This window comes from Sapajus apella, unplaced genomic scaffold (genome assembly GCF_009761245.1).
Source record: "Sapajus apella isolate SASKATOON/1434 unplaced genomic scaffold, GSC_monkey_1.0 scaffold15, whole genome shotgun sequence".
Taxonomy (NCBI): Eukaryota; Metazoa; Chordata; class Mammalia; order Primates; family Cebidae; genus Sapajus; species Sapajus apella.
This window is the reverse complement of record NW_022436955.1, coordinates 10752300-10778870: the sequence shown is the minus strand read 5'-3', so window position 1 is coordinate 10778870 and position 26571 is coordinate 10752300. Positions and strand designations below refer to the sequence as shown.

Here is a 26571-nt window from a genome sequence, read left to right as displayed (position 1 = left end):
AAAAAAAAAAAAAAAAAAAAAAAAAAAAAAAAAAAAAGGATGTCACCTCTTCCTGAGGAAGCAGAGAGGTGAGTGTGGAAACCTGGAGCTATTTGCAGAGAAATTCCCCAGAGGCATCTCCTTCCTCAACAGCGCCTTTGTTCGGTGGATTTGGAGGCCAGGAGAGTGAAAAGAGACGGAGGCTAGGTCTTCAGCAGAGAGGGTTGAAACAGTCACAGGGGCTGGGTGCAGTGGCTCATGCCTCTAATCTCAGCACTTTGGGAGACCAAGGCAGGTGGATCACGAGGTCAGGAGTTCAAGACCAGCCTGGGTAACATAGTGAAACCCCATCTCTACTAAAATACAAAAATTAGCTGGGTATGGTGGCAGGCGCCTGTAGTTCCAGCTACTCTGGAAGCTGAGACAGGAGAATCGCTTGAACCTGGGAAATAGAGATTGCAGTAAGCTGAGATCATGCTATTGCCCTCCAGCCTAAGCAACAAGAGCAAAATTCTGTCTCAAAAAAAGAAAAGAAAAGAAACAGTCACAGGACAGAAGGAAGACAGAAAATTACTAGAGACACATGGAGAGGCTGTGGGCAGCCTTACTCAAATGTTTCTGTTGTGCCAGGCACTGTGCTGGGCGCTGGGGAGGCAGAAGGGAGAAAGACACAGAGCTTGGGAGTGTGTGGTGAGCACAGATAAGCAAAAAGAGGCTAGAGTACTGCATTCCAAGTCTGTGAGGTGCATGAGGGATGCAGAGAAAAAATCAGAAAAGACCCCATGGGGAAGGAGATGTTTGGCCTGAGACTGGAGAGAGGAATAAACATTTGCCAAATAGACCAATAGGAGCAGGTAAGGGGTGGGAACCCATAGAACAGAAAAAGCAGCTGAGCAGAGGTGTGTGGTTGCAGGACAATGATCAGAAGTGGCAGCCTCAGAGCCAGGGTTGGGAGGAAAGGGAACAGGCATGTGGGAACTTGGGTCGTTGTGGATGTGGGTAGTGAGGGATGATTCTAGGATCACTCCCAGATTTCCCACTTGGGTGGCTTCGTAGAGGGTGGGAAGGAGTCTAGAAGGAGCAGAGTTGTAGGATGAGATGATGAATTCAGATTTGGAGTGTCGCATCGTGCTTTCTGGAGAGAGGTCAATCAAGCACTTGACTCTCAGGGTCTGAGTGTTCAGGACAGTGATGTGGATCAGAAAGACAGTAGTTGGAATGATGGCCCCATGGGGCAAAATGCAGTTGGCCAGGGTACACTTGGGGGTGCAAAGATTTTGTGTGTGTGTGTGTGTGTGTGTGTGTGTGTGTGCGTGCGTGTGTGTGTGTGTATTGTTGGGTGGAACAAACCATGGGGAACCTCCTCATCTATGGACTGGATCTCTCTTTCTTGACCCCACAAGAGCCTGATGGGGAGCAGGCTATAAGGTAGGAGGAAAGCCAGGAGGTCAGAGTTGTAGAACCCCAGTGGGAAATGGCATCAAGGGGAGTGGCTGCTGGCCAGGCAGAGCAGGTGGCATGGCAGAGAGAACCTTTGTGGGAGGTCTGAGGCAAAGCCCCCACATGTTGGTGACCTTGCTGGAGGGGAGCCATTGCCAGGAATGTGTGATCCTGTGGGGGCCAGCGTGGAGGGGTGAGGGGTACAGAGTGGCTGGACAGCAGGCATGCCTATGCCTGTGTGCTTCCAAGAAGCATGGCTGTAGAGGGAGGAGAGAGAGAAGAGAGGCAAGAGGAGGGAGTACAGGATATAGGGAGGCTTTTACTTGCACTTTAACACTCTGGGAGATTTGTGGCCTCTGAAGGAGGAGCAGTGGCAAGGCATAAACAGCAGGGTTCTCGGAGGAGAAGGAGGCCAGGAGAAGGGGTCTCCTGGAAGCAAAAGAGCAGGAGAAGGAGGAAGGTTCAGATGGATGGGCCCTGCCTGGAGGCAGCTAGGCTAGTGAACATGAACGGAGGAAAGGGAGGGACTTCCCACTTGATGGTCATCTCTGAGAATCCTGGATAAGGGAGGGGTATATCTGTTAGGCCAGGAGCTGGGGAGGTAGGGGGCATGCAGAGAAATCTTGTGGGGGGTGGGAAGGGAACAGGGAGGCCATGACTTCCTAGGTGGAGTTCTGTATCCCTGGTACAGACTCAGAGGACGCAGTTGGTCTCACCAGCTCTGGCTGGGCCAGGAGAATGGGCACAGCAGCATGACTAAGGCCAGGGCACCAAGGATCCTGAGGAGAGGTTGTTACAGGGCAAAGCCTCATGGAGCTCAGCAAAGATGGGGCAGTCAGAGGAGGCTGAGGGGGCAGCCAAGCCCTGGGGTACAGATAGGATTGGAGTAGGGGTGAGGACTGGCGGAAGGAGAAGGAAGCCAGAGTCAGTGTTTTAGAGCTGGAGCTGCTCTAGCTAACCGTGTGCTCCAGATAGGATATTGACAGAGACAGATAAAAGAGCCTTGGGATAGCCAAAAATAACAAAAAGAAGAAAGGAATGTTGACAAAGACCCATTTGGTGCCTCTGCAGAACTCAGCCCTGCCTGAGCTGGGAGCACTGGGAGGCCTGGGAGCACAGGTACCTGGCATCACCACCATGTGCCAGAGAGCATCTGCGGGACCCTGCGGTCAAGAACCATCTCCCAGGGCTCAGGCACGGGCAGGTGGATACCAAGGCAGTGCCAGTTAGGTGCCAGTTAGATGCTGTGGAAGACACTGGCTTACCAAGGCCAAGCTGGAGCCGGTGTCTCACCAAACTGGGCTAGGATGCTGGTCTTGGTGACTTATTCTCTCTCACCAGTCCCTCCTGTTCCCTTAATCCCAACTTTCTCAAATAAGGATGCTGGCAAAGGTAGAGCCCCCACATGCACCGGCTATGCCTGTTCTTGTGGGGAGCCCTGGTTGCCTGCTGCTGGTTGGTCCCTGTGAAGCAATAGCTGAAGACAGCTCTTTCCCTCCTCCATGCCTGAGGGACTTATGAAGTCCTGGAGCAGCCTCTGAATGACCCACCAGTCTAACTCCTCTCTAGAGACCAATGCCCCAGGTGCCAGGACATACATTTTCCCAATGGCCTCCTGGAGAACAGGCATGGTAGCTTTGGAGTCCTGTACCAGGCAGGGCGGAGGGCCATTTTCTCTGTCACGTGGCTTTCCAAGTGTGTACACAGGCTTGCAGTCTCACTTCAGGTACAACACTAGGTACTCACTAGGTAAAACAAAACCCTGGCCTCTCACAGTCAAGGTACATGCATCACTTGTAGCAGGTTCAGGGCATTTCCCAAATGATTTTGTGAATACTCTTTTTTTTTTCCTTTTGAGATGGAGTCTCACTCTGTTGCCCAGGCTGCAGTGCAGTACCATGGCGCGATCTTGGCTTACTGCAACCTCCTCCTCTTAGGTTCAAAAGATTCTCCTGCCTTAGCCTCCAGAGTAGCTGGGATTACAGGTGCCTGCCACCATGCCCAGGTGATTTTTTTGTATTTTTAGTAGAGATGGGGTTTCACCATATTGGTCAGGATGGTCTCAAACTCCTGACCTCATGATCTGCCTGCCTCAGCCTCCCAAAGTGCTGGGATTATAGGTGTGAGCCACTGTGCCCGGCCAACTCCTGCAGTTTTAAGCCCTGGGGACCTCAGGAGCAGGGTAGACCACCTGGGAGGTGGCTTAGAGGCTGCCCCCCTCCCACCTGAACATGGTCTCAAGCCTCTTCTGTACTCCCAGAGCTGGAAGTCCTTTAAACCAGGCCTGCTTCTTTATCAGGTGGCTTTGCTGCCAAGAGCCAGTCCTGGACTTGAGCCCTGGGGACACTGCCAGAATCTTCCCTTGGTCTTTTGTTGACCTGGTTCATAAGGAGGCAGTGGGAGAGAAGAGACCCCTCCTGGCCAGCCAGGCTCCAGAATGAAGGGAAGGAAAGAAGTCAGGCTGAGCCCCTGAAGATGCTGTGTCACCAGAGCTGGGGCCTGCAGACTTTCAGGGGTTCCTCAGTGATATGAGTGGGGGGAGCAGGTGCTGCCTCACAACCAGCTGTGCCCCACCTGCCCCAGCCACAGCTTCCTCTCATCTCCATCCAATGGAGTTGTCTAGCTTACAGGGCTTGGGAATGGCTGAAGGCATGGCCTCCATTCCTCTCTGGTCTTTCATCACCCTCTTCATCTTCACACACTGAGATCTTCCCAGTCCCCCTTTCACCTGAGACCCCCGACCCACTGCCCACGATTGGACCTGTGGTGAGTGCCCCTCTCATCTGGAATGACCGTGTTCCAGAAGTAGGGGCTGGAAGGGGAACATGGCTAACCCCTGGTTCCTGTGAAAGAGGCCAGGAGCTGGTTTCTTTCTCTTACACTGCTCCTTCCCGTCATGACAGCCATGGGTGCCGCTTATCTCTGCCAGACTGGTTTCTCCACACCTGGGAATGAGTCCTGTGCCTCCTGGGAGAATCCTGTTGATAAGTATCTTGCAGGAACACATCCTGTGAGTCAACTTCTACCTTTTGCATTCCATTTTTGTTTTTGTTTTTGAGATGAAGTCTTGCTCTGTTGCCCAGGCAGGAGTGTAGCAGTGCAATCTCGGCTCACTGCAACCTCCTCCTCCCACATTCAAGTGATCCTCCTGCTTCAGCCTCCCAAGTAGCTGGAATAACAAGCATGCATCACCACACCCAGCTAATTTCTGTATTTTTAGTAGAGATGGGATTTCACCATGTTGGCCAGACTGGTCTCAAACTCCTGCCCTCAAGTGATCCACCTGCCTCAGTCTCCCAAAGTGCTGGGATTACAGGCATGCACCACTATGCCTGGCTTAGATTCCCTTTTTATGATGGTCTGTGGGTACTAACAGGAATGGCAGCTTGTTTTTGCAGTTACTGACAAGACAGGTTTAGGGGAGCTTCCTTTCTTGCATGTTGATTCAAACAGGAGGCTTCTTTGAGTACCACATGCCTGCAACCTGGACAAGAGGTAGGGAGATGGGGCAAGGATTTTAGAAGCCAGCCCTCTTCTCCCTCTCCCCAAAGATCTGTTCCACACATACCGATTTCCCTTTGGCTCACTCCACTGCAATATCAGGAAAAGTTCTTTAAAGATATCTCCTTAGCTCCGAGCTTCTAAATGCCTGCACAAGCCAACTTATTCCCACCATGTAGCCTTGAGTTTTTCTCTTGGGTCCCACCTGACTCCAGCTGTGCACTCTCCATTCTCATGCCCCTGTTCCTCTACTCAAAGCCAGCTCAACTTCCTTGGGAAGGGTGAGGTGTGTCCTGTTAGCTCCCACCCACAGAAATGGAAGGCTTCAGCATCCTTACCTTGACATATATGTCCCCTCTGGATATGTGCCGCAGGGATCACACATCTTGAACTCTAGATCATCCAGGGCCCAATATCAGGCAGCACCACATGTTCATGCACACACAAACATGCACATGCACACACACACACACGCACGTACACATTTGTACACACACACATTTTTTTCTTACACACAGAACACATTTTTGCAAACATTCATGTGACAGACTCTCAGAGACCACCAGGGGACTTAGGCCTAACTGCCTGCCCCAGACCTCTGGCACCTGGGCCATAGAGGGTGGTGAGTGACACCTACCTCACTTCTCCCGCCTTCCACTGTTCGGAAGGCTATGCTCTCTGGAAAGTGGGAGAGGCTGGCTGCTTAGCTTATGCCAAATCCCTGGAGTAGGAGGCTGAGTCCATGGATCTCAGGGCCTCCTTCTGAAAGTCCTAAAGGTTGGGGTCCAGCATGCTTTGCCCTCCCACGCCCTGGGGACTTCACTGGGCTTCCTCTAGGAAGACCTTCTGAGGTCCTATCTCAGCCCTCCTGTGCTCAACATGCCAACTCCCCACTCTGTCCCTGCCCCTCCCTTGGCATCCCATCCTGTTCATCACTAACCTTCCCATCGTCCTCTGATGGCCATCTCCTTTGAACCCCAGCTCCCACTTCCTACCCGCACCCCACTTGACCACACATGATACCACACACCATGGTGGGTCCGCATTGTGGAAGGGCCCTTCCCTGAACTGCCCCCAACCTCTGGCCAGTGACTTGTCACCAAACCCAATGCCCAGCACCCTCTGAAGCCAGAGGGCTACCCCAGGCCTGCTGCTGCTCTGTAGAGAGACGTGCGATACAACATCCCCGTGTCCTCTGCCTCCCTCTCGACCATCAAGAGCCTGGGCTTCAAGAGCATCTGCTGCATCAGCCTGACCAACCTGGATGGCTCTCCAGCTTCACACCAGGTGCTACAATCTGTTGCCTACCATCTGGGCCCGCACCTGCAGAGCTTGTCCCTGGGTGGGGGCAGCCCCACAGAGGCCGCCTTTGTAGACCTGATCCTGGGCTGCCCGACCCTGCGTATCCTTGACCTCAGTGGCTGCAATAGCCTCTTCATCTCGGGCACACTGCTGGCTCAGCCCGAGACGGCACACAGCATCCGGCAGACCTTGAGTGGCCTCCATGAGCTCAACCTGGCTGGCCTGCGGGACCTAGCTGACCTCAGCTTCAACCGGCTCAGCAGCTGTGCCCCCAGTCTGGAGCGCCTCTCCTTGGCCTACTGCCACCTCACCTTTGAGCCAGACCCAGCCCGAGGATGCATCAGCCCCCAGGACTCCTCTCCCTCTCAGTTCTCCTTCCGCAACCTGCTGCGATTTGTGCAGGAGCGGGCTGGCAGGCTGCATGCCCTGGACTTGAGTGGCACTGGCTTGCCACCTGAGGCCCTTCGGGCCCTGGGCCAGGTAGCTGGGCTGCAACTGCAGGAGCTGAGCCTGCAAAGCTGCCGGAACCTCTCCACGGAGGCTGTGGCCACCCTGTGCCTCCAGCAACCAGGCCTTACCTCCCTGGACCTCAGCGGCTGCTCAGAACTGACTGATGGGGCACTCTTGGCTGTGAGCCGGGGCCTGCGGCACCTGCGGCACCTGAGCCTGGGGAAGCTGCAGCGGCTGACAGATGTAGGATGTACAGCCCTGGGTGGCCTGCGGGAGCTGCAGAGCCTCGACATGGCCGAATGCTGCCTGGTGAGAGGGTGGGAACTGGCCCGGGCCCTGGGCTCCGTGCATGGGGCTCCACCACAGCTGGCCTCCCTGAGCCTGGCCCACTGCTCTTCGCTGAAGGTGAGCACACCATCATGCCCTTCCTTCCTTTCCAGGGCTGGGGATGGCGGGAGGGGGAACTGGGGTGGTGGGGGTAGTGGGCAGCCTGTGGCACCAGGGAGGACTCCCCAGTGTTCATGCCCACAATTGGCAGTTGGAAATGAACTTGGGACCCAATGTGGAGGAGGACAGGAGCTTAGACAGCTGCTGCTGCCAGGACACCTCCCCAAAGCCCCCATTCTGGGCCTAGGAGGTCTAAGCAGCCAGGGTGGCCCAGCCCACATGAGGCAGCCAACAGCTCACGTGCCAAGTGCGTGGCGACGGCTGTGTCTGGGGAGGAGTGCTGAGGACGAGTGTTCTGGAGCTAGGAGGGCTGAAGAAAGGGGGTGATGGGCAAGGAAGGCAGGGAAGGAGCACTGAGGAAGGCGCTGGAGTGGGCCCTGCAGGGTGATGCGACAGGAGCAGCAGGGTCATTTCCTGGCCAAGGAAATGACCGGAGCAGCAGGGTCATTTCCAGGCCCTTCAGCAGGGCTCAGCGCTGTCCCTCTGGGTGGCGTCCCTATCTTGGTAGTGTCAGTCCATCCCTCTTTAGTGGATTATTTCTTCAACCTGTCCATTTGACCAGGACATTCTCAACATAAAACCGTCCCTCCATCTTGTTCGTCTCCAAGCACCTCTCTTCCCGGCTCCACTCCCTCCCGTTGCCACCAAGCATGTCTCAGCTGCTGCCTCCAGGCCTCACGTTCTTGTGTCTTCGAAGCGCCCCTCTGTGTATCCCTCTACAAACTAGCCTCCAGCTCCTGCTCCCCTTCCCTAACTGCCCTGGCAGCTGGCAGTTCCACCTTGATTGGCTCAGCAGAGTCAACTGGCTGGTCTAGTGAGCTGTGGTCTGAGGCGGCCTCATCCACTCCTTTGGCAGGGGCTGGGAGCATAGGCAGGGTGGTCACCCTAGACCTTGCCACCTGTATGCTTCCTGCCCCAGCCATAGTCCAGGTCTTTTCCCTGTGGCAACCCCCATGGCTACTCCCTGTCTACTACCCTTTCTATGCCCACCTTTCACCACCAGCATGGGGGCCATGTTGCTTCCTTCCTGGGACCCTCTGGTAGCTCCCTCCTGCCTGTGGGTTGGGAGCCTTGGACAGACCCTTCCTAGCTACCAGTGCAAGGCCAGGTGTCATAGGCACTAGCTGCCGCTCCATCCTGTCTCCTCCCTCCCTCCCTCCTAGGATGCCTCAGTGCTCTCCATGATCCCAGCGCTGGGCCCAAGCCTCAGGGTGCTAGACTTGTCCTCCTGTGTGGCCCTCACCAACCAGACCCTGCAGGCCATCTTCACGCACCTCACCCACCTCTCAGTCCTGCGCCTGGCTTGGTGCAAGGAGCTCTGTGACTGGGGGCTTCTGGGACTGGGGGAGCCGTTGCACGGGACCCAGGTGCGGGACCCTTGAGGTCTTGGAGGGTGGGGTGGCCCCTGGGCTCAGCTGCCCTCCTGCCCCTCCCAAGTCTCTCTGTAGGAGCATTTAAGGGCAAACTCAGGTAGAACCTGAGAAGCAGGGGCTTCTTCCCACAGCCACATGCAGAGCTGGAGCATCAGGCCTCAGGCACCAAGGACCCCAATCCCGAGCCACAGGGCCCCTCCCTGCTCATGCTGCGGGCCCTGCAGGAGTTGGACTTCACAGCCTGCAGCAAGCTGACTGATGCCAGTTTAGCCAAGGTGTGGGGCTGGGGCTGTGAGTAGGCTGAGGATCTTAGAGCTAAAGTCAGGGGCCTGGGACAAACCACTTTTTGCTTGGAAAAAAGTTGACCTGGGAGTTCCTTTTTCATTGGCTTCTGCTGCCTCTGGTCATGCCCTGGCTGGGGTGGGAGGATCTGGAAGGGCCAAGGCTCTGGGCTCCAGTGGGATTTACCCATCCCCCGCATCCTCGCAGGTGCTCCAGTTCCCCCAACTGAAGCAGTTGTCCCTGAGCCTGTTGCCAGCACTCACAGACAAGGGCTTGGTGGCTGTGGCCAGGGGCTGTCCCAGCCTGGAGCGCCTGGTACTGAGTCACTGCAGCCGCCTCAGTGACGAGGGCTGGGCCCAGGCAGCCAGCTCCTGGCCAAGGCTGCAGCACCTCAACCTGTCCAGCTGCAGTCAGCTCACAGAGCAGTGAGTGTGTCCAATGACACTGGGCAGATGGAGCCATGGTGCAGGGGCTGGGCTGGGTCCCACGGCAGGCCAGGCACTCATCTGGTGGCCTCCCCACAGGACACTGGATGCCATTGGACAGGCGTGCAGGCGGCTCCGGGTGTTGGATGTGGCCATGTGTCCTGGCATCAACATGGCCGCTGTCAGGCGCTTCCAGGCCCAGATGCCCCAGGTGTCCTGCGTCCAGTCCCGCTTTGTGGGAGGGGCTGACCTGACCCTAACACTCTGAGTAACTAGCCCTGCAGCTCAGCCTCCTTGACTCCCCCTGTCCCCAACCCCGGCCTTGACCCGGGTTGCCTCCGTTGAGGACTGGGGGTGGGGCCAATCCAGGGCAGCACAGGGAACTTTCTGCCGCACAGCCTGGCAGCAGCCTCTTTCCAGCCACACGTTGCTGCCACAGGCTCCCGCTCTCTGGCCAGGCCCTGGTTGGGAGGCCGGGCCCTCAGCGGGTGGGGTCTGGTCCTAGGAGGAGCAGACCCTATGTCTCTTGCCTGCCCTCTTCTCAGACCTAAGGCCTGGCTCCACCTATTCCTGTGGGACTCTTCCCCGCCCCACCCCAGTGTGCACTGAGCTTCAGCAGCTGAGCCCAGGTCTGTGTTGTAAACCCTAAGATTAAACATTCCAGATAGTACCTTGTCTTAGGTTCTCAGACTAAAGGGCCCCTCTCCTCCCCACTTCAGCTGAAGTGGCCCTGGAGCAGGCAAGAGCATCCCAGGCACGCTCCTTCCTCAGGCTTGGCCCACAGTCCCACAGGGGCTCCCACCCTGGCCTGACACAGCCAGGTCCTAGCAGCTTCTCCACGTGGTAGGAGACCCCGCAGGCCTGGGTGTGCCCTGCAATAAAGGCACACACTGTGTGCTTGTCCCAGCCAGACTCCAGGAACAACTGATGAATAATGCTTGAGTCAGTGAGGCTGTCCTGAGGGGGAAATAAGAGGAAGAGAATGAAAGAGGCCAGCATCTCTGGGTGAGAGGGTCACTAGAGGTCACCTAATTCAGGCTCCTCAATAGTGCTGGTGACTTCTCCATGGCAGCTTTGGGGACCAATGGGCTCCTCTTTCCCCAAGGGCTTGGTGTCCCCACACCTCATCCATATCCCTGGTCACTGGTTCTAGCAGCGAGCCAGGAATCCCCTAGCGCCTGCAGGGACTGTGCGTTATGTGGGGATTCAGAGGAGCCAAAGCTCTCCTAGCACAGAGCCAGCTGGGGAGGCAGAGAAGCCAGCTAGCAGGGACAGTCCAGCGTGCAGAGCATGTGTGAAGAGGGACAAGCACCTGGGACCAGAGCCCAGGGAGCAACAAATTGGGCTTGGAGGGTCCAGAAAGGAATCAGGCAGTGAAACTGGAGAGAAGGGAGGAAGAGGGTGATCCAGACAGAAGGCACTGTGAGGGTACACCCGAGCAGGCCAGAGCTGGCACTGAGGGGGTGGTCTAAGCAGGGAGGATGCCAGCTTGGACCAAGCACCAAGAACCCTGCAAGCCACAGGTGCTCAGGTGGAAGGGCTAAACCGCAGCATGTCTACGACTCATCTGGCTCAACTCAGGCTTAGTCATGGAAACTGTAGCCATTAACCCATGGACACGGATAGGGACATATGGAATATATGGGATGTTTGTGTATGTATGATAAGACTTATTTTGGAGAAAGCAGTTGGGATAGCTGGTGTTAAGAGGGTTGGAGGGGCAAGATGGGAGGCCGGAAGTCAGGAGGCTGTTACTATGATGGTGGCATGCACAAGGGACTGGAGACATTAGGAAGGAAGAATTGACAGTTGCAGGGAGGCTGACAGCATCGGGGATCCCTGCCTCCCATTTCTACCTAGAACTCAAGGCCGACCACTCCAAGTGTGGTGGGAAGTCCTTAGGCATGGGTATGGTGGGCCCTGGATGCCCAAGGAGCTGAAGCTTAGATGAGGAAGGGGGAGCAAGTGCCCTCTGGCACATTCTCCAAAGGAAATGCCATCTCATCAGTTCTCACAGTCAGCCAGGTTGATGGTTAAAAGCAGTATTGGAGCCGTAATCCTAGCACTTTGGGAGGCTGAGGCAGGTGGATCACCTGAGCTCAGGAGTTAGAGACCAGCCTGACCAACATGGAGAAATCCCATCTCTACTAAATACAAAAAATTAGCTGGGCATGGTGGCACACGCCTGTAATCCCAGGTACTTGGGAGGTTGAGGCAGGAGAATGGTTTGAACCTGGGAGGCGGAGGTTGCAGTGAGCCGAGATTGTGCCATTGCACTCCAGCCTGGGCAACAAGAGCGAAACTCCATCTCAAAAAACAAAAACAAAAAATGATATTAGAGGCATTAGGAAGAGAAGAGGTGAGTGGCAGGGAGAAGTCTGAGGGGCAGTGGCTTCAGCCTGCCCTGTGAGCTCCACGGACTGATGAGCTCTTCTTTCCTCAAGGGCATGGGGTCTGTGACCACAGCCTCTGCCTCTGTGACCAAACCTGCTTCTGCCCCCAGGGACTCTGGCCTGTCTATGGCCCCCACCCCACCCATGGCTCTGAGATAGGTCTTTTTTTTTTTTTTTTTTTTAGATGGAGTCTTGTTCTATTGCCCAGGCTGGAATGCAGTGGTATGATCTCAGCTCAATGCAACCTCAGCCTCTGGGTTCAGGCATTTCTCATGCGTCAGCCTCCCAACTAGCTGGGATTACAGGTGTGAGCCACCATACCTGGCTAATTTTTGTGTTTTTAGTAGTGACGGGGTTTCACCGTGTTGGCCAGGCTGGTCTCCAACTCCTGACCTCAGGTGATCTGCCTGCCTTGGCCTCCCACAGTGCTGGAATTACAGGCGTGAGCCACCAAGCCCAGCCCTGAGTTAGGTTTTAATCAGAAGCAGGGCTTCCTGCACAGAAATAGCTCTTGTCAGAATCAGCCCACATCCTCCCACTGGCCTGGGGATGCCCTTGGGAATCTTGACCCTGCCCTTCTGCAGAAAGTAGGCCTGGCTTCACCTCTCTCCCTTCATGCCTCTCACCAGAGACCTCCAAGTCTCACAAAGGACACCAGGCAGAGCCATGCAAGCTTGAGGACTGGGGTCAGACTGTCAGGAGCCTTCTGGAGATGGCTCCCAGACTAGGCCACTGTTAACGCTGTGCAGGAAGGCGTCTATTGGGGCAGTGCCTCCTGCCCTGCCACTTCTCCCTCAGCAGGCCGGCAGCCCAGCTCTCCCTTGGCAGGTGCCCTCAGACCACAGGCCAGCCCTTCCCACAGGCCCAGCATGGAGGGAAGCTGAGGATTCATCTTGGAGGAGGGCAGTGGTCCCAGCCTGTCCCCACCCCCTTCAGAACATCAGCACCTCAACTGTAACTGTCGAAGTTTGTGGCCTGGGCCTGATGCCCCATCTTATCCACCAGCTAAGTTTGAAGGTAGAAGGGGAAGACTGTCACTGTCACAGGCTCAGCCCACAAGGTTCAGAGCTGGCTCAACATAGCCCAAGAGCCAAGCAGACTTTATTTCTGCAGCAAACCTGCTGGTCAGGGTGCATCACTCCTCTACCCTCCACCCTTCATGGCTGCCGCAGTGGCTGCAGCTGTGGCTCGTGGCCAGCCACACTGTCAAGGTTCAGCGATGCTGCAGTCATAGCAGAAGTTGAAGTTGGTGGGGGGTGGGGGCACAGGGGGCGGCCGCTCGGGGATGGGCACATTCTCCAGCTCCAACAGACGCAGCTTGGTCTCCATGCTCAGCAACTGCTCCAGGTCCAGCCGTGTCTGCTCACTGCCCATGGGACTGCCCAGCAGGGCGTTCAGCCCATCCGTCCACAGGTAGAACTGGGGACAACACAGAGCTGTGAGGGCCTGCCCATCTGCTTCCCCTGCCCACCTGCCAACCTCAGCCTGATGGACACTCACCTCCCGCTTGGAGGGGGCAATGAAGTTGAGGTATGCCTCCTCCTCCCCGTGGTCATAGCTGACCGAGAAGGCCAACTCATAGAGGTCCTGGGGAAGCAAGGGAGAGGGACACTCAGCAGAGGACAGGGCAGGCAGGGGCGGGCAGGAAGGAGCCCCCTGGCCTGCTGCACCCACCTTATTCTGCTTCCCAGAGCCCTTCTCCCGGACATGGGGGCAGTCCTTGCCTGTCAGGAGCGCCCTCATGTCGGCCACAGGGACTGTAGGAAGAAGGCTGGGCTGAGCACTGTGGCCCAGGCAGCCCCAGGGCTCAGGGTGGTCTGGGGAGAGCAGGTGTTGGGCTCCCACCCGTGCCCGCCTTACGTTGCTCAGGCAGACTCTCCAGGGCAGGCGGGCTGGTGCCCTCCTCCATGTCTCCATACTGCAGCACCTTGTGATTGTGGGATAGGCAGCAGAACCACAGCTTGTCTATGTGGAGAAAGGGAAGAGGGCCGGAGCACTGAGAGGTCCTGACCCAAAGCCAGCCACCCTCTGCCCACTGCCTACCACCCGATCCCAGCGCTTGCCCACTCAGAGACCCTGGCGCCGCCGGCTGCTGATCTTGCGGAACAGTGTCCCCTCACAGAGGCGGAGCAAGCGCTGCTGGCGGATCAGGCCCATGAGCTCTGGCTTCAGCTTCTCCCGCAGCTCCCTGGTAGAGGGGTGTCACTGAGCACATCCGACCTGGGGCGTAGCCCAGGGGGCACCAGGGAAGGTGGGGCTAGGAGTGGGGATCCATCACCCCGAACTCACAGTATAGGGGGAGCCAGCGTGCCCTCCTGGTGCAGCCGTTCAGACTGCCGCAGCCGCAGCACCTCCCCATAAGTGAGTGCATTCACCTTGGTTCGGAAGAGCTCCAGGGAGGTGGGCTTCAAGGCCAGCGTTCGGGCCAGCTGCTCCCGCACCACCTGCATGACCTGGGGCCACCCGAGCTCAGCTCAGGGCCTGAGCTCTGTACCCAGATCAACCCCTTGCCCTGGCCCAGGACTCCCAGCTCCCACCCCACCTACCTTGTCGAAGTCCTCCTGTGTAGCCCGCATTTCCTTCCAGGTCTTATTCAGCAGCTGGATGCCCACACAGAAGAGCTCATGGAAGCTCTGGTCTTGGCCAAAGAACATGGGTGAGAAGTCTTGGGCTGTCTCGGAGCCTGGAGCGGGGGGGCAGGAGGGGCTCAGGGAGAAAGTGCATGCAGCCCCTGGCCCTCTCTGCCCTTCCGTCCCCTGCCCCTGGCCACACTGTGCCCTGTCCAGGCCACTCACAGGGCTCCCCAACGTGCAGCAGTTCACACAGCAGCACCGTCAGCTGGATGCTGCCCCGGGCAAAGGGGCACTCGTGCTTGTCCTCGCGGCTGCTGTTCTCCAACACAAACTGGCAGGGGCAGAGAATGGGGCGAGGAGTCATGGCTAAGCCCATGGGGACCCTGCCTGGGGGATGCTGCCACTCTCTGCCCTGTCACCGACCCGGCTGTACGCGCTAGGTGAATTTCTGGAGAAGTACAACATGTTGTCCAGGGCCAGCAGACCAGGGGGCACGCGTTCCAGGTCCTGTGCTGGGTTGCTGTTCTGGGTGAAGGGGGCACAGGCTGTTCAAGAAGGGCCACAGCCCCCTAGAGCAACAGCCCTGGGCTGAGGCAGGGGTGGGGAGTTAGGTAGGGAGACACTCACAGAGAAGCCTAGTTTGCGGAACTCTCGGGCACAGAGGGAACGTCGCCGGTCAGCACTCAGCCCAGCGCCCAAAGACTCCCCCTCTGCCTCAAAGGCAGCCTGGCGTAGAACCTGCAGCTGCTCCCGCTGCTCCTGGGGTCAGTGCAGGTGGTTGGGGAGGGGATCATGATTATAGATTCAAGGCCAAGCTCCAAGCCACCCCCTGCCTTGTCCTCACCAAAGACGTACCTGGCTGTAGGGGTCCAGGGGTGTCCGCATGCGCACCTCCAGCAGCCCCAGCGTGAGGGACTGCAGTACGTACAGGTGATGAGCCATCTCATCACCCATTGGTACCGCACTGTGGATGATGTTCTGTAGGAGAGCCAGTCTCTGGTGTGAGTGAGGACTCATGGGGGGGAGGAGTGGAGTAGTCTCCCTGGCCCACCACTTCCTACCTTGTAGATGAACTGGCGAAGGTTTTTCTGCCAGAGGTAGTCAAGCATGTGCTGAGGGGATGGAAAGAGGACTTAGATGATTTCTCCCCAGGGTGGGCAGTGCCCACCGGGTGCTGCCCCCATCCAGCCACCGATCAACACTCACCTTGCGTTCCACAGGGCTGGCCCCCTGCAGCAAGGCTGTCAGCAGGGCCATGGCCTTGGTTTGCAGCTGCTGGTTCATCCTATGGCAAGAAGAGGGCTCAGCAGAACATTTAGGGTCCAGCCCTGCTCCCCGCATCTGGACCCCAGTCCCAGAGGCTTACACCTGTAGGTGCACCAGTAGCCTATCCAGGGGCACCTCGCTCTTGACCAGCTGGCCCAGGACTGGGCTGCTCAAGGTCACACTCTCCAGCAGCCCAAGGGCCAGGGGCGGCACGGAGGCATCCATGAGGTTCATGTTCACATAGCACACCACCTGTAAGGGGCAGGGGTGTCACCACCTCACCCCCATGGAAGGCTGGGTCTACCACTGCCCCACTGCTCCCACCTGCTGTCCTATGAAAGCTCACCCACCTTCCTCACAAAGGGGATGGTCAGCGTCTCCCAGGACACCACGCCGTGCTCCATGAGCTCCGAGAAGGCCCTCAGGCTGAGGGCCAACACCTCCCCTAGACTGGGGGTGACATCTGGGGCTAAGCAGGACCAGACCAGGACCAGAAAGCCCCACCATCTCCCCCAGCCCACACATCCCTGTGCTCACTCGTCCCCATCCTCAATGATGGTGCCTAGTCTCTCGAGACCATTACGGCTGATGACCTCCCTGGCAAAGGTCATGTCCGAGGCCAGCGGGATGAGGCACCTCAGGGCTTCCCGGCGCCCTTCACGACTCTCACTCTGCAGCCCACCCAACAGCTGCTCAGCCTCAAGATCCTGGCAGGGGCGGAGCAGGAGCAGCAGTGAAGAGGCTGGGCAAGGTAAGGGTGGGACCTGGAAGTGTGCGGCCCTGGGTGTCCACTAGGTGGTATGAGATGGGGCTGGGATGGGGGCCTGTGGACCTGGGGCAGAGGGGCAGGGAAGGGGAGGACTGGCGGGGAGGGACAGTACTGGGGCGGTGCTGAGGCACAGGATGCTGCCATTCTTGATCTCCACGCGGTTCTGGAGAAGACAGCAGAAAAAGCAGCGAGGTCAGGGAGGGCTCCGAGGACTGATCAACTGGGGTGTCAGGGCGGCTGGGGTCAGCAAAAGATCACATTCCACTAGTGGGATGAAGAGCCAGAAACATCAGGGCCAGGTGGGTTAGAGGGGTCGGAGGGCGGAGGGAGAGGGAACTCACATTTTCAGTGATGTATCTCCTGTGCCCATCCGCAAACTGCAGGGCATAGTGCTCAGAGTGCGTCAGGCTCCACCTGCGGGGCACGAGACTCAGCGAGGCCAGCAGGGGGCGCCACCCCTCCTGCCCTACCGCCCTTCGCAGGCCCTGGGCCGGCAGTACTCACGCGTCGCACACCTCCTTAAGCACAGCGGCCAGGGGCTTCGCCTGCAAGTGGAGCGGTCACTCCGGCGGCCAGGGCAGGGAGGAATGGGGGGGGGGCAGGGAGGAATGGGGAGGAGCCTGGGAGGAAGGGTGGGGTGGACGGCCCTGAGGGCCAGGGGGCGACGGGGAGGTGGGACGGCGGGGCAGATAGAGGCGGGACCGGCCGGGTGACCTGGTCCAGCTGGATGAGCTGCGGGATGGCGTCACGCATCTGGACAGCAATCTTCACCACGTTCCGCGGAGGCGCCATGGTCCAGCCGAGGTGTGGGTGCCCGCACTTTCCGTAGACCGTGCACCTGCGGCCGAGGGCGCACCTGGTCTGGGGACGAGAAGCTCGTCCTCCTTTCCGATACCTGACCCCGGTGTCCCGCAATCACGGCCCAGGCTGCGGCTCAAGGCCGGGCAACGCGGCCTTCCCAAAGGAGCGAGGCGAGTTCCGGGTTGGAGTGGGAGGGGGTGGGGTAGGAAGGTAGGACGGCTCCGTCTGCCACGCCCCGCGGAGGTGGCCGCGCCCTATACCAAGGTGCGTCAGGCTGGGCCGGGGAGGGTAGGCTGCTGGAGGCCTTCCCACCTCCAGTTCCAGCAAGATGACCCACCCAGTCCCACCGCCAATCCACAGTCCTAAGGAGTCCCAAAAGAACCACATCAGAGCTAGCCTTAGGCATGGTTTTTATTCACTTGAACACTGTACAAATATTACAATTTCCTTTTGCTGCAAAAAGTATAAAAATAATCTTTATATAGGAATCCATTCGTTACTGTAAATCTTTCTAAATCTCCGCAAATGGCTCTAAATGAGGGTAAATGAATAAGCAGAAATGAAGAGGAGGTTATGGGGCAGCAGGAGGTCCAGCCAATCCTCAGGGCTGGACCACCCAGACTCCTCACCAGAGACCTCTGTTCCTTCTTTGTAGCCACCCCCACCACCTGCAGGTTCTAGGGCTAAAGGCCCAGAAGGGGGCACGTGAGAGGGCCAGGAGGTGCTGGAGGGTCAGGGGTAGGAGACAGTGAAAGAAGCTAGGGATGGTGCTGGCATGTGCCCAGCTCCACCCAACCCTTCCCTCCTAGGGGAAGGAGCTGGCACGTGAGCAAGATAGGCTGGACAAGCTGCCCTACGGGGATGGGGGGGAGGGGGGTGGCGATGACAGCTCTTCAGTTCTGTGCCACTTGCCACTGGGTGGCAGCTGAGCCTGGGCTTGGGAAGGCCACAGAAAAGGAGAAGCAAACACTTTGGCTCCACAGTGGTGGGGGCTGAGCTCCATTCCCCTGCTCTGCGAGCACAGTAGAAGTGCCAGCGTAGGAGCGGGAGCTGTGGCCAGAACTGTGCAGTGAGGGGAGGCTGGAGAAGCCAGGTGTCTGTGGCTCTCAAGCTGTGTAGGGGTCAGGTTGGGGAGGTCCCCAGGCAACCCCCAAGTCAGTCTGGGTCCCAGCCACACAGGGCATGTCCCTGTCAATCAGAGGTTGAGAACAGGCACATCAAAGAGGTCACAGACACCTTCACTCTCATCCAGGTTGTAGATGTAATCGTGGTCTCCCGGGGGTGGAGAAAGACGGAGCAGGGGGGCAAACACTGCAGAGAACACTAGGCTCAGGCCTAGGCCAGGGCCCCCCCCCGAGCAGCAGCCCAACCCCAGCCCATACCCACTCCCACTTTCCAGGGCCACCCACCTTCTGAGGACATCAACTCCTCCAGCAGCTCTGAGCTCATGCACTCTGGGAATGGAGAGAGCTCAGTTACTAACATTCCAGTTCCCACCTCTCCACCCACCAAAGCCCAGGAAAGGAAACCCCACCCGCCTATCAGGAACTTCACCCTTTGCCCCAGTTATCATAAGCACCACCACAAGGTCCTCAAAAGGGCAAAAAAACAGCCGTAGGACCCAACGAGCTGTGTCCTTTACCCCTAGCCCCAGGGAGGAATGCAGCAGCCTACCTCGTGTGGGATCAAAGATTTCTGACAGCTCTTTGGGGAGTTCCAAAACTGAAAAACAAGAAAGCCATACTCAGGGCACAGAGGTCCAGCTTGGTCCCACTACATCCCCCTGCCTTCCTCGGATCCTACGCCACCCACCCTGAGGCTCCACACAGCTGAGGAGACGTAGTCCCTGCCTAGGCCAACCTGGCACTGTTGGCCTCACTTGCTAAACTGGAATTCCTTAGTGCTGAGTCCAGGGTATCAAAGGCCCACTGCAAGTGATTGGTACAGCTTTTCTAATCGGAAAGGACACAGAAAAGCAACAGACTCCCTTCCCTTTCTGGGCTCAGCATGTACACCCTATCTGATAGAAGATACTCCATTTGTCCCATCCTTGCTGAGCACCTGATCTGTGCAAGACTCAGAGACCAGACCTTGTGTCAGGTCAGCCAGCAGAGGTGGTGGTGCTACAGGGTGATGACATCATTACAAATCTCTGGCCAGGGGATTTGTAGTGAAGTCCCCTGGACACAGGGGAAGCAGAAGAAAATGCAACTAGAGAGGACCATGAGGGATTTCACATGCCAGGCTCAGGAGCTCAGATCTTATCTGGTGGCCCTCAAGGAGCCATTAAAGGTACTTTTGCAAACACAGAAATGCCACATTTCTCTGTCAGGCCTGCATTTCAGAAAGATCATTCTGTCAGGGTAAAGAGAAAGATCCTGAAGAATCCAGAACAGAGGTGGCTAGGGGTTGTCCTGAGTGCTGAGGATACCAGAGAATAGGAGGGGACATCTGGGACAGACCTTGCTGAGCTGACATGGGGCAAGCAGCAGAAGGAGGAGGGAGAAGGAGATGGAATTAGAGAGCCAAGGGTCAAGCCTGAACAACTAGAGCCAACGGTAGGGTGCGCAGAGGTGGAAAGCAAGCTTCAGAAGGAAACTGAGTTCAGTCAAGGACAGGCGGGAATAAAGTGTCCATTGGACGTACAATGGATGGCAGCTGGACACCAAAGTGTGCAGACTGGGAAAAGATCTAGGCCAGGCAGTGGTTGGGGATTCATTCACCCAGAGCTGCAGCCCTCTCCGGGAGTGGAATGGGACAGAGCCCTCGAAAGCGCCTATGTTTAAGGATGTGCCAGGAAGAGTTCAACAAGAAGCCAGTGAGGTAGGAGAGCCAAGAGCTGACATAATTAAAGCCTAAGGAAAAAAGAACATTGACATGGACCAAGAGAGCACCAGGCAAAACACGCTGGAGGGCTGCTGGACTTGGTAAGCCTTCGGCAGCTTCTCAAGTGACACCACTGGCTGGGTGTGGTGGCTCACACCTATGAGGTGGGTCTGAGGTCAAGAGTTCAAGACCAGCCTGACCAAAATCAAGAAATCCCATCTTTACTAAAAATACAAAATTAGCTGGGTGTGGTGACGCATGCCTATAATCCCAGCTACTCAGGAGGCTGAGGCAGGAGAATTGCTTGAACCCAGGAGGCGGAGGTTGCAGTGAGCCGAGGTCACACCATTGCCCTATAGCCTGGGCAACAAGAGCGAAACTCCATCTCAAAAATAAATAAATAAATAAATAAATAAATAAATAAAAAGGTGGCACTGCTATAACACTGGGACTACAGAGTGACTGCTACAACCTGAAAGGTGACTAGGAGATCAAGATGTGGAATGAAGATTGCTTTTTCAAGGAGTGCAGAGAGAAAAGAGACAGAGAAGATGAAAGAAAGTGATAGAGAGAAGTGTCAATTAGTGAAACGAGAATGGTGCTCCAAGCGGTGGCAGGAAGGGCTGAAGAGAGGGCAGGGAGTTCTGTGCTAGCCCAGGACAGGGTGCTAGAGAGGACATCAGCACTGCCCCAGAGGTGCTGGCAGAGAGTTCTGGTCCGGCAAGGTTGACAGCAGAGCTAGGTTCCATCCCCAGTTGTGTTTCTGACCTAGGACTGGACTGAGACTGGACTCTCTCTGCCCCTGGGAGGCAGGTACTCACCGCCTGTGGGGTCTGCCTTGATGGGCTCAAAGGAGGTAGAAGGATTGGGTCCAGATGAACTGCTGCTGTTACTGCTACTGCTGCTGCTGTTACTGCTACTGCTGCTGCTGCTGTCCAGCAAGGCAGAAGACTGCAGTGGCCGGGTGTCCAGTGCTGTCAGGCCCAGTGGGAGTGAACTGAGCTCAGCACTGTCTTTGCTATCAGTTCCAGGGCCGCCACTCACTGCAACAACAGCCCCTGAACCCAGTCACACAAGGTCAGGAAGAGGTTATTGAACCTGGCTGGCCCCACAGCCAGGAGGACCACAAGCCTGGTTCTCAGACTCATGGAGAATTAGGCATTGCCAGTTGCCCCAGAGGAGGCAACCTGGAAATCAGTCGCTATAGGAGACAGGGGCACCAGACCTACGGAAAGAGACTCATCGACAACATGTCTGCTGTGACCCTACTTCAAGATGGGCTACCAGGGCAATGGAGGTGGGGGGACTGCCACCAGCAATGTCCCTTTCCCACAGTCAGAGGTTCCCCGTTAAAAAAGTCCCATTCACGGTGGCTCAAGCCTGTAATCCCAGCACTTTGGGAGGCCGAGGCGGGTGAATCACAAGGTCAAGAGATCGAGACCATCCTGGTCAACATGGTGAAACCCCGTCTCTACTAAAAACACAAAAAATCAGCTGGGCATGGTGGCGCGTGCCTGTAATCCCAGCTACTCGGAGGCTGAGGCAGGAGAATTGCCTGAACCCAGGAGGCGGAGGTTGCGGTGGGCCGAGGTCGCGCCATTACACTCCAGCCTGGGTAACATGAGTGAAACTCCGTCTCAAAAAAAAAAAAAAAAAAAGTCCCATTCAGCCAGGTGCAGTGGCTCACACCTGTAATTCCAGCACTTTGGGAAGCTGAGGTGAGCAGATCATGAGGTCAGGAGTTCAGGACCAACCTGGCCAACATGGTAAAACCCCATCTCTACTAAAAATACAAAAAATTGGCCAGGCATGGTGGCACGTGTGTGTAATCCTAGCTACTCAGGAGGCTGAGGCAGGAGAATCGCTTGAACCCAGGAGGCGGAGGTTGTGGTAAGTCAAGATCGAGCCATTGCACTCCAGCCTGGGTGACAGAGCAAGACTCCATCTCAAAAAGAAAAGAAAGGCCCATTCAATTAGCCAGGCATAGTGGCATGCACCTGTAATCCCAGCTATTCAGGAGACTGAGGCAGGAAAATCACTTGAACTCAGGAGGCAGAGGTTGCAGTGAGCCAGGATCATGCCACTGCACTCCAGCCTGGGCGACAGAACGAGACTCCATCTTAAAAAAAAAAAAAAAGCCCCACGCAGGTGGGCTTGGTGGTTCATGTCTATAATTCCAGCACTTTGGGAGGCCAAGGTAGGTGGATCATTTGAGGTCAGGAGTTCAAAACCAGCCTGGCCAACGTGGTAAAACCCCATCTCTACTAAAAGTACAAGAATTAGCCGGGTGTGATGGTGGTCACCTATAATCCCGGCTACTTGGGAGGCTAAGGCAGGAGAACTGCTTGAGCTCAGGAGGTGGAGGTTGCATGAGCCAAGACAGGACCATTGCACTCCAGCCTGGCATTGCACTCCAGCCTGGGTGACACAGCAAGGCTCCATCTCAAACAAACAAAAAAAGGCTCATTTGTTACCATAGCAAGGGAAGGCTAGATAAAGGTCAGGAAAAGGACAGTCCCTAACCTGAAGAGTCTCTTCCAACTCTTTGTGTGGCATTCCACAACACAGAGCTACTGCCTCTTGGGCTGCCGTCACAAGCTCCCATGGTGCCTCACCTGTGATCTCAGCTGCTGGGCTGGCCATCCCCTGGACTTCTGTGCTACCAGGGACAGGAGTGGGAGTGAGCTGAGGACTATTTGGACGTGAGACTTCCTGGGACTGAGCAAGGGCAGGCTTGGACAGAGGTGGAGGCGTAGAAACAGCAGGTGGGCTCTGGAGCAGATCTTCAGGTGGTGGCACAGGCACAGCCACAGGGGGTGAGCTCCATGCCTCCTTATTCACCAGCAGAACCTCAATGGGGCCACTAACACTCTTCAGGTGAATCTGGTACTTCTTCTGCCCATTGAGACCCTAGAGATGGGTGGCAAGGGATGGGAGATGGGTAGAATTGGAAGCAGGCTTGTGGTCCTGACTCCTGCCCAATTCTTGAGTCAAGACCACAGTATCCTCTCCCACCCAGGCTGCCCATCCTCCCAGATAACCCCAAACTCCAGGCCTCCCCCTACCTGCCCCACCCGGGACTTATCAGACTCCACAGCCAGCACCCGCCCTCAGCTGACCCCGCCTGCCTAGGCTAAGCACGCACCTCTGGGATGGGCACCTCCAGGCTGGTGCCTGATGGGGCCCGGATGGCCAAGAGGGTATCCCCTAGAATGACAGAGAATGGGTCAGAGCCCATAGGCTAAATCTGAGCTGGGAACAGAGGTGCCTGCCTTTTGGAGCAAGGCAGGAGATCATGGTCTCTGAGGGACTAGTCAGTGGGTCTCACCCATCCCCTACAATGGCTGGGCAGAACTAAAGCTCTTCTCTGAGGGTCAGTAACCAGGAAATCTGAATTCAAGTATGTGGAGTAAAAGATCACTGGCCACAGGCACCTCACTCCACCAATGGCTGATCCCTAGGTGAAGGTGTTCTAGCCAAGGCCAACATCCCTTTCCCATGACCAGCCTTGGGGATACAAGATGGAGAAGAAACACGTCGGTGGGGCACAGTGGCTCAGGCCTATAATCCCAGCACTTTAGGGGGTCAAGCCAGTTAGACAGCTTGAGCTCAGGGGTTCAAGACCAGCCTGGGCAACATAGCAAGACCTCGTCTCTTTAAAAAAAAAAAAAAAAAAAAAGAACTGATCCTGCATTCACAATACAACTAAATAACAGATTGGAAGTGGGCACCCCCATACCCTCCATACAAGCGTGTAAGAGTCTGCACACAAGCAAATACACACATATCCTCTCTCCCCCTCTTCCCCCTTGTGCCTCTATCATGCCCAAGAAGCCAAATCCAGGTAACAGTGCAGATGAGAACAAACCCAGGGACTCAATCCAGAATTCCTGTACCCTCTCAGTATAGCTGACCTCCACAGGGTCCCAGTGCCCCTCAGACGGAAGACTTACCCTGCCTGGGTCCTCTCTGAGCAGGACCAGAAACCCTCTTGAGAGACGAAACTCTCCTGAGACACTGAGCCCGGTGCTCAGGGCTTTGGCTGAGCCCAGCCCACCCCCTTGTCCCTACCCAGGCTCTGCTCACCAGCAAAGCATCTGCAGATGTCCTCATGAGTGACGTAGGCCAAAGTGTGAGGGTTAAGGAGAATGGCTGATGCCCTATGGTGAGAAACGGCAGACTACAGAGAAGACCCAACTCTTTAGCCAAGGTCTGACACATAGGCTCTCAGAGAAAGTTCTGGGGACTGGGGTTCACCCGGGGAGGGATTACAGGCTAAGACTGGAAGGGAAGGGGCTCTGAGGAGGGAGCTGAGGCTAGGGACATGGCCAGGGGCCACAGGACAAGCTCCCAAGAGGGAGAGGGCCCAGGGCAAGTTGAACCAGAGGGCCCCTTGCCCACTCGCCACAGCAGAGACCACCAGGAGGATATCAGCTGTTCTGCACGTCCTCTGTGACATTCCGGATGCTCTGCTGCACCCACACCTTGTGCTGGTCTAGTTCTTGCTCCCGCTGTTGCAGCTCCTCGATCTCTGCCTTGAGCTCAATCAGCTTGTCGGCAATCTCCCGGGTATTGCAGCCAGGCCCCACACCCCTGAGCCCAGGGAGTGGGGCCGAGAGGAACTGCTGAGAACTCTGGGTCCCACGGCCCCTGCCTTCTTCCGCATCCTCCACCCCACACCCCTGACACTTCTGGGTGGGAGACTCTACTACCCTCCCACTATCCCCACTCACTTCCACTGGATGCTGTTCTTGGACTTTTTCTCGATCAGCCCGATACCTTCCAAAACATTGGTAATGTCATAAATCCGGCGCTTCTGGCGTACAGCTAGGGTGTCAGCTGCCTGGCAGACAGAATAGAGAATGATCAGCTCCACTCTCGGGTGTACCCCCAGTCACCCAGAGACGTGGTCTGGGAAGGGAGTAACCTGGGTTCCAATCCTGTAGTGCCTCTCAGGTGCTACTGCAGCTCAGGACCGCAGGGTGAGAAGAGACCTGGCGCACAGCCCTGAACTGGTGTTCTGAAGCTATTCTCCCCGCCAGCCAGGAAGGGCCACGAGGACAAACACCTGCAGCCCCGAGCCTGGCCCATAGCTGTCGCTCAATGGCCTCGGCTGAATGAATGAAATATCCCCCGGCCTCTCTCCTCTGAAAAAGCACACGATGGCGGTGGGCTCTCGGAGGACCCGGCCGGGCCGCCCCCGGGGTTCCCGCTACCAGCTCAGGCCTTGTCCACCACCCCTCCTTGTCGTCCCTTAGCCCGGGCCGCACCAGCTTGAGGTCAAGCACGCCGTCCTTGGCCTCCTGCAGAAGCGACACGAACTTGGTGGTGAGTAGTCCCAGGCTCTTTTCGTGTCGGCTTGGAGTGCCCGGGGGCGGCGGCGCCTGCGGCCCGGCCTCCGCCATCTCGCCCGCCCGCCGCCTCCCCTCAGCGAGGCCAGGCCAAGCCGGCGCCGCCGCCACTTCCGCTTCCGTTCCTGCCCTCCCGGCCGCCGGAGCCAGTCGCTTCTTCCGCTTCCGCCGCATGCCCCCTCCAGGGAACGCGTCGCTATTTTTGTCTGCAGGCGCAGCCGCAAAAGTTCAGGGACCATTAGCAAATGTCCAGCCGCCGAATAAGACGAAAACTACTTGGGTATATCTGGAGTTGCGGATGAAGTTGGGGAGGAATGAGGAGGGTGTCAGTTGGCAGCCCTGGCAGTAGAGAAAGGGGCGCCATCGGAACTTTCCTTGCCAATTTGCCCCAACATCACCAACTCTCTGCAGTCCCCATCTCGGGAGAGGAGACCACACTACCTAACTAATCCAATCTGTTCCCTCAAGCCTGTTCCTTTTTTTTGTTCTCCTATTTATTTATTTAGAGACGCAGTCTCGCTCTGTCACCAGGCTGGAGTGCAATGGGGCAATATCGGCTCACTGCAACCTCCGCCTCCCGGGTTCAAGTGATTCTTCTGCCTCAGCCTCCCGAGTAGTTGGGACTAAATGCATGCGCCACCACGCCCAGCCAATTTTTGTAATTTTAGTAGAGGCAGGGTTTCACCATTTTGGCCAGGATGGTCTTGATCTCTTGACCTCGTGATCCGTCCGCCTCAGACTCCCAAAGTGTTGGGATTACAGGCGTGAGCCACTGCGCCCTGCCTATTCATATATACATATAGTTGGGTTTTTCTTGTTTTGTTTGTTTGTTTGTTTTAAATGGATCTTCGCTCTTGTCACCCAAGCTGGAGCACAATGGCACAATCTCGGCTCATCGAAACCTCTGCCTCCCGAGTTGAAGCGATTCTCCTGCCTCAGCCTCCCAAGTAGCTGGGTTACAGGCCCACGCCACCACACCCTGCTAATTAGACGCGATTTCTCCATGTTAGTCAGGCAGATCTCACTCAAACTCCTGACCTCAGGTGATCCACCCACCTCGGCCTGCCAAAGCGCTGGGATTACAGGCGTGAGCCACCTCGCCCCCTGGCCATTTTGTTATTTTTAACATTGTTGTTTCTTTCAGGTCAGGTTCTCTGGGAAATGAGACTCATTTTGCAGCAAGTTTGTTGGTGATCCACACCTTTTTTTTTGAAGTGGGTCTCAATTTGTTTGTTGCCCAGGCTGGAGTGCAGTGGCAGGATCAATGCAGTCTCAGCTTCCTGGGCTTAAGCAATTCTCCCAACCCCAACCTCCCACGTAGCTGGGACCACAGGCATGCACCACCACATCTGGCTCGTTTATTTTGTTTTTGTTTTTGTTTTTGTTTTTCAGT

General features: G+C 56.6%; 3 protein-coding genes across 16 annotated transcripts in view; 1 reads left to right on the top strand and 2 right to left on the bottom strand.

Annotated features, from left to right (window-relative positions):
- The window catches only part of LRRC29 (leucine rich repeat containing 29), a 19232-nt gene extending 8626 nt beyond the window's left edge, over positions 1-10606 (top strand). For 3 of the 9 annotated variants that reach the window (XM_032284215.1, XM_032284218.1, XM_032284216.1), the window contains exon 3: positions 6085-7542. In XM_032284215.1, coding sequence (XP_032140106.1) covers positions 6085-7446 — 1362 coding nt within the window. In that variant the 3' untranslated portion in view covers positions 7447-7542. Of the gene's footprint in view, positions 1-3486; positions 4430-6009; positions 7543-8282; positions 8873-8981; positions 9200-9298 lie in introns of those variants that run through there. The other 6 variants (XM_032284222.1, XM_032284221.1, XM_032284220.1 and 3 more) reach the window with 6 other exon arrangements.
- A 2052-nt stretch (positions 10607-12658) lies between these two features.
- Positions 12659-18710, bottom strand: ELMO3 (engulfment and cell motility 3). 2 transcript variants are annotated; one of them, XM_032284213.1, is made up of 22 exons: positions 18676-18710; positions 18411-18455; positions 16915-17038; positions 16705-16745; positions 16542-16614; positions 16313-16363; positions 15969-16138; positions 15782-15881; positions 15532-15683; positions 15372-15450; positions 15227-15277; positions 15021-15143; positions 14793-14924; positions 14589-14690; positions 14388-14496; positions 14139-14275; positions 13882-14045; positions 13668-13780; positions 13453-13557; positions 13267-13349; positions 13093-13179; positions 12659-13011 (listed from the first exon to the last, which is right to left on the bottom strand). In XM_032284213.1, the coding sequence occupies exons 3-22, from the start codon at positions 16990-16992 to the stop codon at positions 12799-12801; spliced, it is 2163 nt and encodes a 720-aa protein (XP_032140104.1). In that variant the 5' UTR covers positions 16993-17038; positions 18411-18455; positions 18676-18710; the 3' UTR covers positions 12659-12798. The 2 variants fall into 2 exon arrangements, with proteins under 2 accessions (XP_032140104.1, XP_032140105.1); XM_032284214.1 differs by lacking the exons at positions 15969-16138; positions 18411-18455; positions 18676-18710.
- Positions 17395-25428, bottom strand: E2F4 (E2F transcription factor 4). Of its 5 annotated transcripts, none has more exons than XM_032284223.1 (10): positions 25098-25428; positions 24561-24670; positions 24259-24420; positions 23914-23957; positions 22973-23034; positions 22443-22737; positions 20649-20891; positions 18676-18723; positions 18411-18455; positions 17395-18312 (listed from the first exon to the last, which is right to left on the bottom strand). In XM_032284223.1, the coding sequence occupies exons 1-10, from the start codon at positions 25350-25352 to the stop codon at positions 18197-18199; spliced, it is 1380 nt and encodes a 459-aa protein (XP_032140114.1). In that variant the 5' UTR covers positions 25353-25428; the 3' UTR covers positions 17395-18196. The 5 variants fall into 5 exon arrangements, with proteins under 5 accessions (XP_032140114.1, XP_032140118.1, XP_032140115.1 ...); XM_032284227.1 differs by having other exon boundaries at positions 20649-20870; positions 25098-25302; XM_032284224.1 differs by having other exon boundaries at positions 17977-18312; positions 20649-20885; positions 25098-25427.
- Between the last annotated feature and the right edge of the window lie 1143 nt (positions 25429-26571).

Bases quoted from the DNA above. Each gene is read 5' to 3' on its own strand.
- ELMO3 (XM_032284213.1), bottom strand. From the start codon at position 16,992: ATGGCGCCTCCGCGGAACGTGGTGAAGATTGCTGTCCAGATGCGTGAC. The intron at 14,497-14,588 runs GTCGGTGACAGG...TGCCCCTGCCAG, and splicing joins CACCTAGCGCGTACAGCCGG to TTTGTGTTGGAGAACAGCAG. The intron at 13,012-13,092 runs GTGAGTGTCCAT...TGTTGTCCCCAG, and splicing joins TTGCCCCCTCCAAGCGGGAG to TTCTACCTGTGGACGGATGG.
- E2F4 (XM_032284223.1), bottom strand. From the start codon at position 25,352: ATGCGGCGGAAGCGGAAGAAGCGACTGGCTCCGGCGGCCGGGAGGGCA. The intron at 24,421-24,560 runs GTGAGTGGGGAT...CCCTGGGCTCAG, and splicing joins AAGAACAGCATCCAGTGGAA to GGGTGTGGGGCCTGGCTGCA. The intron at 20,892-22,442 runs GTGAGGCACCAT...TTGTGTGACTGG, and splicing joins CCCAGCAGCTGAGATCACAG to GTTCAGGGGCTGTTGTTGCA.